At 38.9% G+C, this 13,011-nt stretch overlaps 1 protein-coding gene across 2 annotated transcripts; it reads left to right on the forward strand.

Annotated features, from left to right (window-relative positions):
* Positions 1-315: 315 nt before the first annotated feature.
* On the forward strand, positions 316-12,724 carry LOC148655331 (carbohydrate sulfotransferase 1). Of its 2 annotated transcripts, none has more exons than XM_088645848.1 (3): positions 316-518; positions 4,527-4,685; positions 11,456-12,724. In XM_088645848.1, exons 2-3 carry the CDS (start codon positions 4,547-4,549, stop codon positions 12,577-12,579), a joined length of 1,263 nt encoding a protein of 420 aa, XP_088501974.1. In that variant the 5' UTR covers positions 316-518; positions 4,527-4,546; the 3' UTR covers positions 12,580-12,724. The 2 variants fall into 2 exon arrangements, with proteins under 2 accessions (XP_088501974.1, XP_088501973.1); XM_088645847.1 differs by having other exon boundaries at positions 318-518; positions 4,520-4,685.
* Positions 12,725-13,011: the final 287 nt, after the last annotated feature.

Raw genomic sequence — 13,011 nt, forward strand, 5'->3', positions numbered from 1 at the left:
AAGGACTAAGGACTAATGTGCGTTACTGTAATTCGGTAACAAGCGAAGTGTTACCTGTTAAACACAGTGCACTCAAAGTTCAGTGACTTCAGCTCTGGGACAGATCTGCTGTATAGTGAGGCACCTCACACTTTTCTCCTCGTTGCGCAATTTGTGATTTTGGCTCAAAATGTGTTTCCGGGAAAAAATAAAAATGAACGCTTCAATTGACTTGGTGATATCACACCACCGAATATTAAAGCAATTGCATCAAACACAAAAGCGCTGCACGAACCGCGGACACGCCCGCCCGCTCGCTCGGTGTCCTGTAGCTTCTGCCCTGTCTGGATCTTCTGAGGTCTGCGCCTCCCTTTCTTTCCAATTGGACTGTCGATTCTTCCCCGCTATTGGACATTCCTGCCAGTGCTCTGTACGGAGGAGTATTTAAACAACTTAGCTAGCCGAGGAAGCAAGATGTGATTTTCCCCAGATTGTTGAAGTAGACGCTAGATTTTGGATGAAATAAACAAAAGAGAAAGGTGAGAGACGCATTTTTTTTTATCCATTACGATTAGTATATGATGCAGAATATTGTTAAAAATGCCAATATTCTCCTTCCCGTTACCTTTCCTTCAGCTTGGTTATGTACTGTACCACTAACCGCAATACTTTAGAATGTGTGTATGTTTTTTTTTTCCTACAGCACAGCAAACTTAGCAAATAGTATTCATATAGAATACTTTATTTTCAAATAAGTTAGCATTAATTATCGGAGACTTGCTTTGCCAGATGTTATGGTTTCATTTACTCAGGGAATCCCGGAAAAGGGTGAGACTGAATTCGGACTGAATTTCAGCGGTAGCTTTCTGCATCTTTTAAAATATTTGCAATAAAAAGCCTGTCCTTTGTGAACATGAACTTTGTATTCCGCTAACAGTAACTATTGGTACTGGGGGGGGGACTCTATCAAGAATACAATTAATACAGTTGAACTATGTGTATAGACACATGATCAATTCATCATATTAAGTGCGTGATTTTCTAGAATAAACATTGTTAGTACAGCAACATAATCATCAAAATAAGTTACTGCAAGTAATGCTTTAACACATTCTCCCTGTTGCGTTATGGTTTTCCTTTATTTTGATTTCTAGCTAAAACACTGTTTTGAATTTTAACTAGACGTTAAATAACAAATAGATTATGTACATTGATAAGATGTAGAATAGTATGTAGTTAAGCTGCATATTTAGAATGCACTATTACAAAACCAATTGATTTAATACCAAAAGGCATTTTCATCTTTGCGGTTTAGGGTACAGGTGCCAAAATTTTAGTTCAGTATTTGTTGGCAAGGCATTGCTTGATCATTTAAAAGACCTTTGGTAGAAAACCAGCTGGCAACTCCGAATATTTATAATTTTGGAGTTTTGTCATTTAAAGATGAGAAAAAAACGTTCTCAGGTATGTACAGTATAGCGCACGACTGCCTAAGTTTCTAAATAGAACTGGACAGATCCTTAATTGATCTTTGAAAGCAGATTTAGCTTTTAAAGTCTGATGCCTGTTGCTATGATACAACAGAAGTTGAAATAGAAAGTGCTGTTTTGTTAATTTAGTTTTGGTCCCAGCATGCGCTATTAACACCTTTTTTTTCCCTCTCTCATTCCGTAAAAAGGCATCCAAATGTTTGTTTGTTTTTTAAATAAAAAATACAACTTTTTACAATGTATAAGCGGCGTTTGGCTACGCATTGTATTGTACTGTCTGATACGTTTAATTTCGGTTCTCCCAAAAGTACAACCGATGTGACTTGAGGATCTCCGATTCTCAGGCGAGGGTTTTCCGCGGGGCTGTAGAAAAGCAATACAAGAGGCGAGCTCCCTCATATTCACGTGGCAGAGCGGCATTTTCACGCCTGGGAGGTTACCTGAATTGAGATGATAATCACAGAGCAGCTCTGATTTCGCATATACTGAAAGACTGCACCAGGGGTACCTACTACAGTATACAGTATGCTGATAGACGGAAAGCACAGACTGAAAATAAAAGGGGAGGCTTAGCTTTGTTATGATGCCCAGAGTGGAATTCAGTGCAATGACTGTTTAAATCAAGACTTCAGTCACTCTTTGACGGACTTAATGTAATTTTTAATGCAAATATTGTGTTATAGCACTTTTCCGTTGTTCTACTGGTTGTGTTTTATTAGTGTGTTTTTCAATTTCTCTGTTTCCGCATTGTAAATATATTTTCTCAAAATGTAAGTTCTTTGTGCTGCTGTACTGTATATACGTTGTTTATAACTATATATTTCATTAGTCTTAAAAGGACACTGCCGCTGTAACTAGGCGGTAAAGGCTCACAATGCCTAGAACTTCTAGGTCAATGGTTCAGTTACAGCAGAGAACAGTGTCGATTTTGCCCAAGGCTGCTGGGTAATATTGTGAAATGAGCTGTACTCTTTCTAGCTCATTTCCTTATGGATCAACCACATAAGCAAAGTTCCATTTATACACTGCATTACACAGCTAGGTCCCCACACCCTGCCTCACACATCCTCAGAGCAAATTAACCCAGAACCTGGGTTCTCAGAAGACTGCAACCCCTGGATTTATGTTTTACTCTCAGATTCCTCAGTTGTTTAGACTGAGAAAATGGTTATCTTTAGTTGTATTGACTCTACTCTATGTATGTATTCAACATCCTTCTCATTTATAGCAGCTGTCTATGAGCCTTATTCTGGTGGGAGGGTGTTCTTATCAGTAGAATATTGTTTCATATCCAGAATTGTGTATTGAGCCTAGGGATATTGCAAATGGCTCTAATAAACCTTCAAGTACAGTGAGTTTCAGGGTACTGTATTGATATACATTCTATTGAGGGTTATTATCTTATTGTTTTAATGTGTTGAAAGATGATCCAGAAACAGAAAATGTTGTACAAATTGTAGCTTCAGGTTACTTTTTGTAGTGAAAAAGTTCACAGCTCTGTGTATCCAAATACCAATGTGATATATACCCTGACTGTTTGCAAAACGTTGTTGAAATACTTACAGTATTTTTCTTTATGCTGTAATCACACCTTTTTTTTCCTATGCCATCTACTATATATTTTATTTACACAAAAAATAATTGAACTTTTTCATTGTCACTTACAGAAAATACAAATAAGAGATTCCCAAGAATTTACAGTATCTTCTCTGACTGAAAAAAAGGTTGTTAAATTACACTTGTCTGAATCTATAAACCACTTGAGTTTGTTTTTTAGAAGAACAAGATGTAATTTATAATTTAAACAATAAAAACACACTGAACAACAATTGAGAATGAAAAACCAAACTTGTCCACCTCTTCAACAGGATTAGAACAATAGCTACTTCTGGGAGCTCTCTGTAGGATTTTGTAGCAGTTTTCATCCGCAGTCTTTCCAGCTGTGGTGTTGAAACATTTCCCTTTTTGTGACACTGATACATAAACAACGTTTTATACAAATATCGTTGCTGAAGGAGACTCATTATAATAGTTGTAGAAGTTTTCAGCATTGTACTGTTCAGGTAATCCTATTTTCAGTTTTCTCTGCATTTGAGCTTCATACTGTATGTTGTAGAAGCGTATTAGTTTATTGCATGCATTCTGTTTAGTGTTGAGACTTGGTTCATCATGTCATTTGTCATAATTAGCTGTTTTTCAATTATCTCCCTCTGTCATTGGCATTATTATGATGACTTGCCACGCTTGTGCACTATTGATTGGTTGGACTTTGCAGGCATCTCGACTGGATACAGTTCTTTCTTTAGCGATTGAGAATAGAAAGAGACGCATCTAATTACACCTTTCTGTAAAGGGGTAAAGGATTCTAGAGGATTTTCACCCCAAGTGCCAGAAGGGAGCCAAAGTTTGGTTCCACTGTAAAATTAAAAAACGGGTGCAAATGTCCTCATTTTAGGTACTTCTCATCCTTTATAACTTAAAACTTGTCTTAATTCTGAGCAACAGGAAATTTTTAAATGTTCATTAAATCAATCACAATTAAGAAGCTGTGACAGATGCCGACAGTGGATTATAGTAGCTCAACTGACTGCATTTATGTCTATATGGGGCAGAGTGGTGGCTCTGTGGCTAAGGATCTGTGCCTGTGGTTGGAAGGTTGCCTGTTCAAATCCCGTGGCCAACAGAGGAATTCTGCTTCGTTGGGCACCTGAACAAGGCACTTAAACCCCAACTCTAGGGTTGCTGTACAATGGCTGACCCTGAGCTCTGACCCCAAGCTTCTCTCTCTCTCCCTGTCTGTGTATCTCATCGAGAGCAAGCTGGGGTATGTGAAAAGATTAATTCCTAATGCAAGAAACTGTACAGTATATGGCCAATAAAGTAATCTTATCTCTTAAATTGTGTCTAATCCGAGTTCCACTTTGATGCCAATGACCTATGTATATTAAAGTCTTTCTTGAAGTGCCTTAAAAGTAATCCAGGGACTTTTTGTCGGGCCTACATGCTGCACATCTTCTTTTCTGGTTGTCTTGTAATTTTTCATTCCCAAGGATGTAGATTGTCGGGAGGCTGGTGGGATGGAGTGCTCCTGGAAGACGGTGGTGCTCCTGGTGTGTGCCTCCCTCGGGATCCAGTACACAGCCATCCGGTCCCTGAGGGCCTCGCTCCCCTCGCCCTGCCCGGGCGGCGACCTCTGCCCCCACAGGGATCTCAAAGGTAAAGGCAGTGTCTGCTCGGAGCTCGCCCTTTTCCTCCTCAGGGCGGAAGATGCTCCTTATTCTCTGTTATTTGAGCATGTCTGGGTTTTTTTTGCACTTATTTTGTACCTTTCCTCTCATCCTTCCCCGGGTTCAGAAACCCAGATTAAAGCTCAGCACCACTATGCACACGAGAGGGGTTGGGCTTAAGTGTTTCCCCCACTTTTTTTAATCAAACTAACCTTGTGCCTGATAACCACATGTGGCTCGTACAGCATTATGACCTCCGAAACTCTGTGTGACATTGCATGAGCGCAAGCTTGGTACTGTACAATTTTACATCAAACTGAAGTTATTACAGGAAAATGACAGTACATATTGTGCTTGCTTTGTATATTACAGCAGTGTATTGGTTGAAATGGATATGTCACCAGAGTGCTCATAATTCGATTGGTCTACACCTGTGAGAACAGCCCTTAATGTTATAAAGAAACTAATTCTATAAAAGATCCCAGCATAACGGTGCTTAGGTTGCAATCTAGGGGAAGAAAGAGTTCTGCCTTTTAATGGCCCACAGGGTTGTAACGGTAAAATGATATAGTATTGGTCATATTAAATTAAACAAATAATGGCATCTTACAATTGTCATTTGGGATTTGATATTGTGTAACTGGAGCAGGGATGCAGGGGTACAGATGAAAAACCTTTGCACCCCAGCTGGGTAGTCACCAGCCCAGGAATCAAAAGGCTCTGTTCAAAGGCTATTCAGCCACAAGCACTGATTGTAAACATTGGGCCTCATTCAAAACCCCTCCTTTTTGTAGGGGAAAAAAGTGTTACCTTCACCCCTTTTGCAAACGAAAATAAACAAATGAAGCTGTCAGGTACTTTAGAACACATAGCTTTATTTTGAGTACTAATCGGGGGTTCCAAACTGTTTTTAGAAAAAGGTTTATTTTTCTGCACTTTTTCTCCATCTGAGTTTTTGTTCAATTATGCAAATCTTTAACTAATGGGGTTTATTGAAAGTATGTAAGTATGTGGTGCAGCAAGGTACTAGTAACAATTCCGTCCTTTGATGTTAAGTTTTTTTTAACAACATTAGTGAATGAGAGAGTAAACCATTTAAGTGTAGAGCTAGCAATTTCGAATGAAAAATAGATTTATGCCTAATAATGTCAATGTAAAAAAAATCCAACATGGGATATCAAGTGCTTGAATGTGGCTAAACTGTGTACATGCAAATGGCCAGCAGAGGGCAAACATCATTGGGTAATGTGTTACCATGCGCAGAGGGGATTTGATGAGCGCTTGTGAACTCCATATTGCTCCTATCCTAAAAAGACAATAACAAATCAACTCCAGTAAAAATTATCTTGGTGTTTAGCCTGTTTCGCAGTTAGTAGTTAATTGATCCAAGGATCTTATCGAGCTATTTCTTGAAAGAAGCCAGGGTATCGGCTTCAACAACACAGCTGGGTAGCTTGTTCCAGACTCCCAAAGCCCCTGGGGAAAAGAAGTGCGCCCTGTTCTTGGTTTTAAAAGCATTGCCATATAGTTTCCATGTACAGTATGTCTTCTGGTTCCTGTTTTGTTCTGCAGAAATCTGAGTTTACTTTGTCGGTGCTTTTGAGGGTTTTAACACTTGTAACATGTTACCTTGTAGTGTGTTGTACAATTTTGACATAACCCTTGATTTCAATTCTACACTTTTTAAAGTTTTTCTGTTTCTGTTTGCCTTTTAATTATTTTCCTACATTGTCTAAAAGATAAACATCTTGAGCCTTTTTTATAAGTAGCCTTTTCTAGCTTGGTGTTTTCCATTTTGTATTTATAGTTGTTTTTACTACCTGCATGCACTTGTCTACATTAAATGTCATCTGCCAGAAGTTGGTTCTGAATTTGTATCTAAATGTATTTGAATTTCATTTGCTCTCTACTAGAGTTTTTTGTTCATAAAGCAGTGTTTGCAATTTCTGTGTAACAATTTTCTATCCCAGATATTACTTGAAAGAATTAAAAAAACAAAAAGATGATTCTTAGAATTTGTTAGAAATTCTATTTAAAATGATGGGATTCCACAATATTAATTTCTCCATTCAGATGCTCTGGAGTTTCAAAGTACATCTGGTATAAACAGTTAATTTACTGACTCATGTGTCCCAACATCTTTTATAAAGGAGAATATGCAGGATAAAAAGGAAACAAAATGAATGTTGTATGCAGCTGTTGGGGAAAACACGTTGCATTATTCATTGAAAGAGGAATGAATTCAGTGAAGAAATGGCAGCAGACAGATTTCGGTGAATATGTAAATGCTGCAAAAGAGTGCAGTGTGTTAAGACCATGTCTTAAAAAAATTATAGCAATGTTTGCTGATTAATTCTAGGTTCTTGAAATGCAGAATCGGGATTTGATTTGATAATCACTCTGCAGACAGCAGGGTTCTTTAACATCTGTCTGTATCTATCTGCAGTGACATGTTTGGTTTTTAAAAACCTGCTGTTAATTCAAATGCTCTAATGGACCCCATCACTCGGTATACTGTTTCCAGTTCCTAGGGCACTGTGCCTCATCCATGCATCAAATTAAACAATAAGGTTTCATAAAAGAGCTTGCCCATCAAAGGTTCTTGTCCTCATGCTCAACATTGCCTGACAAGATCCCCAGACCTTTCTGCCTGTGGTGAAGATCTTGGTCAATTTTCTTAATCTCCACCTAAAATCCTACAACACTTTCAAAGCTAATTTACTGTACATTACAAAGACCCAACCAAACATATTTTCATTTCTCTTTTCTGCTTGAATGATTTTTTTTCTGTCTGCACTGCACTGCTGCCCATGCCTGTGCCATAGTCTTTTTTTTGTTCAGTTTGTGCTGCCCTCATGTTTCACCGGCATTTCGCATTAGTGGGGCTGTACAAATAAAAGGCGCCGCAATAAATGTAATATTTTAACTTTAGCCATTTGATAACATAAGACAGCCATTTGTATGCATTTATAATAATATTAACTCTAAAACATTTTCAGGAATCCAAACAAAGAGGGGTCTAATAACTGTCTAGTAAATTAGAGAGAGATTCACCGGTATGCATGTAGCCTTGAAAATGACAGTTAATAAAAATAAAAAAGCCTTGCAATTGTATTGTGCCTTTTATTCCAAAAGATCCCAGAGAACAGTACTTTTTCACATACAAGAGGATCCACTTCTGCTATCCTGAAGAGCAGTGTCCTCTTGGGTGACATACTGTGGCCATTTTGTGCCAGCAGCTGACTAAATAGGAGAGCAGGTAGAGAAGTGTGACACACACATTAAAGGGAACCTTAAGGAAGCCAGATTGTCCAAACCCAAAATACAATTTAGCCAGGACACATGTTAACTTGTTTACTATTACAAACAATGCCATGGGGATTTACAGTATAAAGACAAAGGAGACGGACCTCAGTGTAACACCTCATTCATAAGGTGTCACCTGTCACTGTAATGGGGCATTGGTCCAGGAGGAAGAGAGCCAGCTACTGATCTACCAATCCTGTCGGGTTTTGTAGCTTCATTGACCCTGGCATAGACAGTCGCAACATTATTGAAAGGCTGAGCAGTATGAACAATATGGAGGAACTAGCTGGAGCACTTTTTGGCTTTGTATCTGCTATTTAAAATATTTGCCATCTCTGCATTCAGAAATAAAGCTGCTACATTACACGATCTCACATTTGTAAGGGCATTCTGTTTATATTGGAAAAGGTAATGTCCACACTAGAGCACACGGGCTCACTGGACCAGAGCTCATCCTGGTCTCCATTGTATCAAGCGATCTGAGTGAATGTGACTCCCCCCTGGATGAGACACTGCTGACACCCTATTTTACAGTTGGGTGGACTTGGATAACTGGAGTAAAGTACTTTTTTCTAGGATCTAACAGCTGTGTCTGTAGCAAGTACTTGAACCCACAACCTAGCAGTTACATGTCTAGAGGCTTATCTACTGATCTGTGTCATCCCCTTGTTTTTATCACAGCATAAACAATTCCAGTTGTTTCTTTTCTTACTGCCATTTGTAACAGTTTACCACAGTGTCACACAGAGAAGGTATAATATTTTAGAGACACTAGATTGATGGACAGGACTACTGCCGTGAAAGTAGACTTCAAAAACACAAAAAGCAATAAAATAACTCCCTATAGGATTATGAAGTGAGAAGCATAGAATAGAAGTGAGAAAATTTTAATAGTGATTAACCTGAATGTTGTGATACCTGAATTCCCAGGCACAACCTAACTTGAAACATGTACACAATTGTGAGAAGTTGAGTTCTTTATGGTTTTTGTGCTAAAGGCTTAAGTGACTGTGGACTTTTACCTTTTAGTGTTACAACAATAATATAAATATGGTACCATTATTAAAAATAGTATAGTAAATTGTTAAAAAATCTTTCAGTTTAAAGTACTATTGGTTAATTCATGCTCATACACCCTTGTGCAGTACATCACACTTCAAAAGGGGGATGTTATAATTCCTGTTATTCCCTTATTCCCCTTAGGGGTTCAGGGAAAAAGGTGTTTGGAATGAAAATTGGTTCGTAAATTAAAATCAGAAGGTAAAGATAAAGGGTAAAATTGTGGTGATATGATTAGTGGAGTACCACAGGAATCTGTACTAGAACCACTGCTCTTCCAAATTTATATCAATGATTCACTGGAGATTTTGGTACAGTTAATACAACTTTCAAATTTGAAGATTATATCAGACTAGGAGGATAAGCATATACTGTAGCAGCAGCAAATGCAATTTAAAAAGATTTAGATCACGTTCAAGTCTGGTTAAACACCTGCTCTGTCTTGGAGCCAGTCATAAGTGTCAAAAACGGAAAGGAGGTGGCCTGTGCTCTGGTTCACATCATGCAAAGCACAGGAAGGGCCAGGGTAGATGTTCTTTAGACAAGTGTAGAATATTGCTTTTGGGCAGCAAAAAACAAATGAAACATACAAAATGGGAACAGCTGAGATAGTAGAGGTTAAGAGCAGTATGTCTTCGGTTTTTATGTTGAACATCATTTATATCTCCCAAACAATGTGGGGAACATGTTCCGTTAAAAGTATATATAAAATTATATTTTATCATATAATAAATTATATATTATTTTATTATATAATATTATTTTATCATATTTTGATATAATATTTTATATATATATTATATATTTAAATGGATATCCAAGGCATCAGTTTTCTGTTACTCATTGAATGCCATCAGTGAGTTTCCAATCAGGCAGTGGCGGATCTTGAAAAGTGCTCCTGTTTATATTTTAGATAACCCATGAAGTAAGAGGAGACAGAGTGTCGAGCATGGAACGGCACTTAAATTTCAACAATCTAATTCAAACGAATGGGCACCAAGCTAGGATGGAGGATGCAACAGCAATGTGAAAGATTTAGCAAATTTCAAGGAATGCAAAATGTGACCAGATTATTATGAGGCTATACATATTTTTAATTGAACATTTGTCATATTGTAATATAAAATAATTTGCGAAAATGGGATGTTCATCATTCTAATTACTTTGTGTAACTTTAATTAGCACAACACACTTATTAACTTGTTACCATAAAATAATAAGCAATAGCTGAGTCAATCTCCCTAAATAACAGTGTATATAGTCTCTAACCAACAGGGATTCCTTTTTATGTTTTTAACTATAGGAAATATTTTAATATTTTATTCACACAGACCTGTAAACAGGAACATCTCTCATTGTAAGACAATGAAAGTAAATCTCTACAGTATGTTTACAGCTGTGGTTACTCACTGAATGCTGATTGTACTGCTAATGCTACCTTTGTGTACATCTGAATAGCATTTTGCATCCCTGAGGATCTCATAACCCTTTAGATATGGGAAGGGACCCACCTGAACTAATGCTGAGGTGCAGCCCTACTGGAGTGACACACAAGAGGCATTCTGTACCAGCATCCCTGCTACACAGTAGATCAGGGGAAGGGGAACCACACCTAAAGAAGGCTCCACGGCCAAAACGTTGTGTTTTCTTTCTTCTCTTTTCAGCATGGAATAAACCTATTACTTGTTCCTTTGCAGCCTACGCATGCTGACACACCTACCCACCTGAACTAGATCAGGTGAAAGGCTGAGGAATTGTTTTGCCAGTTCAATTATTGGAGATCTTTAATGTGGCCAGAATGTGCAAGCCCAGAGAGGAATGTAGCCAAAATGCTGGGGTTAACCACTCTAATCGTATGAACTATGCCACTGGACTAATGAGTACAGTAAGTAGTCAGGAACGCAGTGTAATGTCTCATTCAAAGAAGAAGCAAAAATGTAAGCAAAGTGTTAATACTCACCACATGGGAGCATTGGTCTGGAAATTCTCTTCCATAGGGAAGAGCACGTCCTGACTCCTGAACACCACTTACTGTGGCATTGTGGGATTTAACTGTTTGTCAGTGGTACAGTTCGGCACTGTAATCAAATACACAATGCAAACTCACTAAGGTGCATTGCAGTCCAGGGTGTTTGGAAATGCAGAAACTCACTTTGACAGTCGCATTTGTTTGCCATCCTTTCCTTGTTTAGCCTTGTTCAGCCAAACAGATCTGCTCGATTTCATTTTCCCGACTTCTAAAATAATTCCAATGAATAAAGATTCTTGAATATCTTCTAGGAACACTTGTTTTAGGCCTACGCCTGTTTCTGAAATGACATTTGAGATCACTTCTACTGGAGTACCTAATCAGACTTGGCCAAACTGTTGTTGCTCTCTCATTCTTCCCCGCAGAGTATGGATGGAGATCGCTCTGCGACGATGGAATTCAGCCTCCCGGAACCTCCCACTTTCACGGCAGGAACCACATCATCCTTTTCGCGACCACTAGAAGTGGATCGTCCTTCACCGGGCAGCTGTTCAACCAGCACCCTGACATCTTCTACCTGTTCGAGCCGCTCTACCACGTTCAGCAGGCGTTCACCAACTCCAGCACGCGGCTTCGGAAAATCCTGGACCGCCGCGCCTTGCTGGGCGCGTACAGAGACCTGCTCCACAACCTCTACAACTGCGATTTCTACTTTTTGGAGAATTACATCAAACCGGAGCCCAGGGACCACGTCACGGGCTCATTCTTCAGGAGGAGTTCCAGCAGTGCCTTGTGCTCTCATCCAGTGTGTAAGGAACTCCGCGACACCGAAGAGCCGGATGAAATCTGGTGTTCTAAGAAGTGTCGGACGCTCAACCTCACCCTGGCTGCTAGAGCGTGCCAGAAAAGAGGGTCTATGGCTATTAAAACAGTCCGGATCCCCGAAATCAAGGACCTGAAGATCCTCTCGGAGGATCCGAGGCTGAACCTGAAGATTGTACACTTGGTGCGAGACCCTCGGGGAATCCTGGCGTCAAGGATGGTCGCTTTCATGGACCAGTTCCGCGCTTGGAAAATATGGAACGCCACTGGCAGGAGACCGCATTACATTGACCTCTCCCAGATCACCAGGACGTGCCAAGATCTGTCGGACTCAGCTGAGACTGGCTTTCAGAAACCCTCCTGGCTGAGAGGGAAGTACTTGCTGGTTAGGTATGAGGACTTGGCTAAAAATCCAGAAGAGAAAGCCAAAGAAATTTACAAGTTTATCGGCCTGGAGATGGATGAAAAAGTTCGCACTTGGATAATACACAACACCAACAGAAGCGCAATCCCAGAAGGGAATTATAAATTTTCAACAACGAGAAATTCCAAAGCTACCGCTGAAAGCTGGAGATTAAATCTGGCTTTTGATATTGTTCAGACAGTCCAAACTGTTTGCAATAACACTTTATATCTGTTAGGGTACAAACCTGTGAATTCAGTGACTGATCTGAGAAATATGTCCAACAGTTTAGTTGAGCCAAGAATTTTTTTGCCATTTTTGTGATGATGGTGTTGTTTAAAAGATCATAATGTGGTATGTAAGGACTTTAACACAATATGGATTTTTTTATTTGCCTGATGGGTTTGTGTGATCATAAGACCTGATGAACTGTGTATTTTTCTAATAATAATTTCATCACAGTACACTGAATATTGAAAAGTACTGTTGATTTTCCAATATCAAACTAATTCTGAATGCTGTGCAACAGATCACTTACAGCAGTGCGAATCTCAGGTGACTGTAGACATAAACAATATAAAAAAAATATTTGTAAGTTTACATATCATAGGTTCTGCTGAGTCAACTGCCAGTATTATGTAGTTTCAAAATCAAAATGAGTATGTGTGTATATATATCTCACAAGAACATTTTATTATCTTGAGCTGATGTGTTACACTAACATTTTGGGATTCTTAAATTTAAAGCTAATGTATA

This window comes from Lepisosteus platostomus, chromosome 9 (genome assembly GCF_059453375.1).
Source record: "Lepisosteus platostomus isolate fLepPlt1 chromosome 9, fLepPlt1.hap1, whole genome shotgun sequence".
NCBI lineage: Eukaryota > Metazoa > Chordata > Actinopteri > Semionotiformes > Lepisosteidae > Lepisosteus > Lepisosteus platostomus.

Coding starts and splice junctions, on each gene's coding strand:
- LOC148655331 (XM_088645848.1), top strand. CDS start 4,547: ATGGAGTGCTCCTGGAAGACGGTGGTGCTCCTGGTGTGTGCCTCCCTC. Junction 4,686..11,455: donor CCCCCACAGGGATCTCAAAG/GTAAAGGCAGTG, acceptor TCTTCCCCGCAG/AGTATGGATGGAGATCGCTC.